The sequence below is a fragment of the Hordeum vulgare genome, chromosome 2H, assembly GCF_904849725.1.
Source record: "Hordeum vulgare subsp. vulgare chromosome 2H, MorexV3_pseudomolecules_assembly, whole genome shotgun sequence".
In the NCBI taxonomy this organism is placed as follows: domain Eukaryota; kingdom Viridiplantae; phylum Streptophyta; class Magnoliopsida; order Poales; family Poaceae; genus Hordeum; species Hordeum vulgare.
This window is the reverse complement of record NC_058519.1, coordinates 175,722,690-175,728,346: the sequence shown is the minus strand read 5'-3', so window position 1 is coordinate 175,728,346 and position 5,657 is coordinate 175,722,690. Positions and strand designations below refer to the sequence as shown.

The 5,657-nt window shown below is 51.4% G+C and overlaps 1 protein-coding gene across 1 annotated transcript; it reads right to left on the bottom strand.

The window, feature by feature from the left end:
* Positions 1–520: 520 nt before the first annotated feature.
* On the bottom strand, positions 521–2,700 carry LOC123429870 (cyclin-D6-1). The gene is made up of 6 exons (XM_045113847.1): positions 2,346–2,700; positions 2,169–2,261; positions 1,983–2,084; positions 1,675–1,882; positions 1,440–1,570; positions 521–1,130 (listed from the first exon to the last, which is right to left on the bottom strand). Exons 1-6 carry the CDS (start codon positions 2,529–2,531, stop codon positions 921–923), a joined length of 930 nt encoding a protein of 309 aa, XP_044969782.1. The 5' UTR covers positions 2,532–2,700; the 3' UTR covers positions 521–920.
* Between the last annotated feature and the right edge of the window lie 2,957 nt (positions 2,701–5,657).

Genomic DNA, 5,657 nt, shown 5'->3' with positions numbered 1-5,657 from the left:
CGCACTCTACGTAGCACTAGTACGTACGCATGGACGTCTACAGCGCCATGCAAGCTGCATGCACGAGGCGGGAGAGCGCGGGCGGAGGCGGAGGCTGTGCTGCCGTGTGGCCACGTGGAGCCCATCTAGCGGAGGCTACGCCAGTAAAGGTAAAGTACGGCAGCTGTTGCCCGTCCCTGCCCGACACGTGGTATTAGGCCGTTTCCCCGTTGACCAGCCTCTGCTTCTTTTTTCTTTCTATACCCACACGTATCTCTTTTTTCTAGGAAGAAACTCACATGTATCTACAGAGCCCAAAACCCTGTCTCAACTCTGGGACCCTACCGTACTGACAGAGTTTGCTACCGGGTACACGGAGGAGATGAATTTCAACCTCAGATGTGTCCAGAACATTGGGAACTTGTAAGTTCTACGACGTATAATCAAACGTACTAGTATGAGGATTTTCAAATCAGAAAAGAGAGCTAAAGAAAAAGTAATGTGAGTCAAGATCAGTAACGAGCACACGCTTTTGGTCTTATTTTTCAGCAACGAAACATTGTAAGTTTATTACCACTACTCCACATCCCAATATATTCATCCACCAGCCTAGCATCCCTCTTTTTTGCGGGAAAATACCAGCCTAGCATCTACAGTACGTAGTACTACTGGAGTACTACTACCGCTGCCGCAAAAATCACCCCAGGGAACAAAAGGAAAGACAAGGGAAACAAAAAAAACAATTAGTAAATGACAGCTACCAGTTACCACCACCAGTTTTTCTCTCCAATCTCCATCCCTGCTTACTTCACCTCGAGTCGAGAAGATTAAAATGGAAAAGGAATCGAAATAAAAGTAAAAAAGGAACAACATGGCAAGAGTAAATCCCCGGCTCTTCCAGCTGTCACGCCCCATCGGGTCATCGGACGACGTCCTGCCTCCTACCCCCACTGGGAAGGTGGGCCCATGCATCGCTTCTTGGCATCGGTGCCGTTGGCCACCGATCCGACGGTCCGCTCGCTCTCCGAGCTGGCGCTGCGGTAGTGGCCGTGCCCGAGGACCGTCACCGGCGTGTCAGCGCTCGCCGCCGTCCAGCCCGGCCCGACGCCGCAGACCGCCGCCATCACCTCGCCGCACTCACGTAGCTTCTCCTGCAAAGAGAGTTCGTCATTGTGAGAAGAGAGGTCGAAATTATTAACTCCGGCGAGAAAACAACAAACAAAGCTTATCAGCAGTGCGGGTCAATCGCTGCGCTCGGGCGCGTTTCACGAGGAAAATAACTACGAAAAGGCCAACAGTTGTGAATAAACAGGGTGGCCAAGGTCTCCTCTCCCAAAGGATCTGGAGTGTGTTTGGCATGGCATGGCATGACATGACAGGTGGTGGTTACTGGGAGAATTAAGGGGGGTTTAGTGGGTGGTGGAGAACAAAAATGTGCGGTTTTATAAGATCATGCTCACGCTATTTACAAAGGAGCAAGCGGCCACGCCGGCTTGGAACGCGGGGAGGTGGGCGACGGCGATCTCTCCGGCGGCGGCCAGCAGCGCCGACGCGGCCACCACGGACGGCGAGAACTCCGCCATCTTCACCTCTGCAGGAGGAAAAGATAATCAGCAGTTCAGCGGGCGATGAATCTGAGGGCATAGCGTTCGGGTTTGTTCGGCATTGGCATGCCGGAGTAGCGCAAGCACGTACCGGGCTGGGCGCGGAGAAGGAGGTCGACGGCGCGCTCCTTGACGGCGTCGAGCAGGGCAGGGTGCCGCGGCGGAGGGAAGCACGCCGAGAGAAAGAAGCCGAGGAAGGCGAGCGGCGTCACGGAGCGCGCGCGCCACTCCAACGCGCCCAGCACCACCCGCTCCATGCGCCGGATGGTCACCGCGTCGAACATGAACTCCTCGTCCCTCTGCAACCCACGTACGCACGCCAACACACACTTGATTAGCAACTAATCCCCATACAAACTCGCGACAGAGGAACCGAAAAACAAACAATAATCATCGTACTTGAATGTAGTCCATGGAGATTGCGTCGACGCGCTGCATCTTGGCGGCGATGGAGAGGCAGCTGATGGCGAGCAGCCGCGGCGCCCATGGCTTGCGCTCGAACTGAGCGGCGGGACCACTGGCTGTCAGATCAGACCGAAATCTTGCAAATTCTTGAAAGAAAGACATGATATTTCGCCTTCTTACCGGCAATTGTCCCTTGGAGAGGAAGCGATCCACGTAGTTCTGCGCGAGGTAGGCCACACGCGGGTGCAAGCCAAGCTCGCCGTCGTACCGGACCTGGGCCAACCGAGGCTGATCGGATCAGAAAAGGGAAGGGGACGAACCCCTCGCGAGACGCACAGCACATCCGAAGACCCGTACCTTGGAGATGAATCGGGCAGCGTCGCGGCGGACGGCGGAGGCGGCGGCGGACACGGACGGCGCGTGGTGGCCCTCGGCGTCGAGGAGGCTGGCGATCGGCTCGTCGGCGGGGCTCGTGAAGGGGTTCTCGAGGTCGAACTCGTACTCGTAGCCGTAGACGTACTCGTCCTCCCCCGGCATGTCCATGGCGTCCGTACGAGGAAGGGGCAAGAACACGCCAAGAACCGCAGGCTGTGGCTTTATGGGGGAGAGGAAGCCACCATTGCTGCCTGCTACGCAGTGTGCTAGTACTAGCTGTGTCTGGTTGGGAAGATGGCCTTTAATAAGGGAACCGTCGGGGTCCGGGGACAATGGCACAAAAGGTGTGGATTTGGGGTTCTTTTTGTAAAGATCGTGGAGACGGGGAGGCCCGAGACATGGAGGAAAGAGAGGACGAGGAAGAAAGTTTCTGGTGGCGACCCACCTGTCATGGATGCGAAATAATCGCTGTGCCTGTGCGTGACCCTGTGAGGCCAGCCGAGTTACTCCGTGGCGGCCCCATGCGTTTTGTCTTTTGACAGCTCTCATCCATGTGAAGAAGCGTGGTACAGTAATTCTTGCTAAAAATGTTGACGGCATTCTACAACACTAATCACCACATTTTTGGTCGACATAAGTAGAGATTCTTGTCACTATGGCAAGTTCCAGGGCAAATCTCTATGGCGCGTTGATGTTATTATTTCATAGTAGCATTTCCTCTCTTTTTTGGGGACGGTGATCATGGCTCTAAATTTATAAAATATCAACATTAAACAAGACCTCTCAAAAGAAAGAAAATACAATTCACTTCCGAAAAAATTCTCCATCCTCTTCATCCTGCGGATATCGCGCCGAAGTTACTGCCGCTGGAGTTCCGCGGTGTCAATGAAACAATAAATTGTATCCATATAAACAGTGCAGAAATCGCTCGTATGTGCGAGGAACTACCCCCGACGATGATCACAAAGGATCCACGGCCCAAACAAGAAGACGTCGTTAGTTCAATCATACCTAGACCTAGTGCATGCTGGGGTATTTTTCAGAATTTCATATCGTGACATTCTAATGGCATGTCTTCACGTTGGTCGTTTGACCAAAAACCAAATGAAACACAAAAATTGGGATCAAGGCAGAATCCTCCTCATTTGAGTTCCTTTTCCTTCTCGCATATGTGACATATTTGGGGAGTCCATAGCTACTAGGTGTGCCTGCATCAGAATCTGAGTTGCTCTCTCGGTTGGTTCCAACACTTAATTCAATGTTCACATCCATATCCATATTCTGATTGTGCCTCTAAAATTGACATCTTACAAGCAAACCCGTACTTTGGTGACGACCCTCAGCGATGGCAACGTCAGTGAAAATTAATGACAACAGTGAAGGAAGACGGTGACACGTGGGCGCATGATGGAGGGGCGATGGTCTGGTGATCTGAATGGTTTTTGTTAGGGAACGTAGCATGGGAAACAAAAAAAAAATCCTACGCACACGAAGACCTATCATGGTGATGATCATCTACGAGAGGGGGATCGGATACACATACCCATGCAGATCACTAAGCGGAAGCGTTAATAAACGCGATTAATGTAGTGGTACGTCTCCACGATCCGTCCCACGAACCGTCCCGCGAACCGTCTCGTGATCCGTCCCGATCAAGTGTCGAACGGACGGCACCTCCGCGTTCCGCGCACGTACAACTCAATGACGATCTCCGCCTTCTTGATAAAGAAAGAGGGACGGGGATGTAGATGAGTTCCCCGGCAGTGCGACAGTGCTCCGATGGTGGTGGTGATCTATTCATGCAGGGCTCCGCCCGATCTCCGCGGAAAACCGATCTAGAGGAAGAACTACGAAGTAGAGGTTTAGGGTTGCACGTGGCAAAGTTGTCTCTCAAATAGCCCTAAACCTCTAGTACATATAGGAGGAGGAAGGGGGTAGGCCTTGTGCCACAAGGGACGAGCCTTTGGGTCGGTCGAAGTGGAGGAGGGAGTTCTCCTCCAATCCCACTTGGATTAGGACTCCTTCCTTAATTTCCCACCTTTTTTGAATTTTCCACTTTTTTCTCATGGGCTTTCCTTGGATGACCTTGTCAGTCCATTATGACTTATTGCATATCCAATAAACCCATGTGGACCCCTTGGGGCGTGGTGGGCCCACCCAATGGTGTAACATCCCAAATTTTGGAATGTTAATATAATTGTTAGAATGATTGTTTGTTTGTTTGAGTGAGTGAAACCTGAGTGGTGTTTGAAACTTTTCAAAAACTTTTGAATGAGAGGGAATAAAATGACTTTCCCCTTCTCCGGGAATTCAAATTCAATCTTTTAAAATCAATGAGAGAAGATGACATGACTTCTTCAATTAATGAGAATTTGAATGGAGTTTGCATTTGAAAGCTTTCAAAATATTTGCCCTTGCTTCTTTAATTTTTCTTCCCCGAGAAAATGCCCCGACAAAATTCTTGCACGCAAGAAAGAGCGGAGGAAAATGACCCTCCAAAATTTGAGGCATTTCTGAAATATTTTGAGCCAAGAAGACCCGAGTTTTATGGAGAAATTAATTGCAAAAAGAAATAAAGCTTTTAGGGGATTTTCTGAAAAACATTTTTTTAAAAGTTTTTATTTTTGCCGTGGAAAAATGCCCATCATTTAGATTTTATTTTTCTGATAATTTTAGTATATAGAAACTCTATTTTCGGAATTGATTTGATTTCCTAAATTTTCCTTTTACCTTCCTATTTTATTTAAAAGGAAAATTTTTCTATATTAGGAAAATCGCGAGAGGCCCAATAGGCAGGTTTGGGCCCGATCCCCTTTCTTCCTCCCGTGATCGTCTACTTCCTTGTGTCCACGAACCTTCCATCAATGGATGAAGGAATTCTCTCCTTCCCGATCTCCCTCTTCTTTCCTTCCGGACGCCATCCGAGGCCGCCTATAAAACCCTCAGCACCTCCTCTCTCCGTTTTTCCCTTTCCCCAACCCCATCTCCCCTGCCGCGTCGCCCCGCCCAAACCTCCCCGGTGCCGAACTCCAGGAGCTTGCTGCTGCCCCTGCCGCGCCACCCCACTACTTATGTTGCCGCAAGGAACTTCCCCACCCCACCGCACCCCGTTTTCCCCCCCAAACCCCGCAACACCTCCCTCCACCTCGCCCCTGCAGGACCCCTCGCCGGAGCCCCTGCCCAAGACGAGCCAGGAGACCTCGCCACGAGCACTCCCCCTCGCCCCTGCTCGACCAGGAGCTCCTGGAGCCTCGCTGCAACTCCCCCTCCATCGCCCGCACCATCCTCCGCCGC

Excerpts from the sequence above, each read along its gene's own strand:
- LOC123429870 (XM_045113847.1), bottom strand. The coding sequence starts at position 2,531 with ATGGACATGCCGGGGGAGGACGAGTACGTCTACGGCTACGAGTACGAG. Across the intron at positions 1,883-1,982 it reads TCTCCATGGACTACATTCAA|AGGGACGAGGAGTTCATGTT; the intron begins GTACGATGATTA and ends CGTGGGTTGCAG. Across the intron at positions 1,131-1,439 it reads CTTGCTCCTTTGTAAATAGC|GAGAAGCTACGTGAGTGCGG; the intron begins GTGAGCATGATC and ends CTCTCTTTGCAG.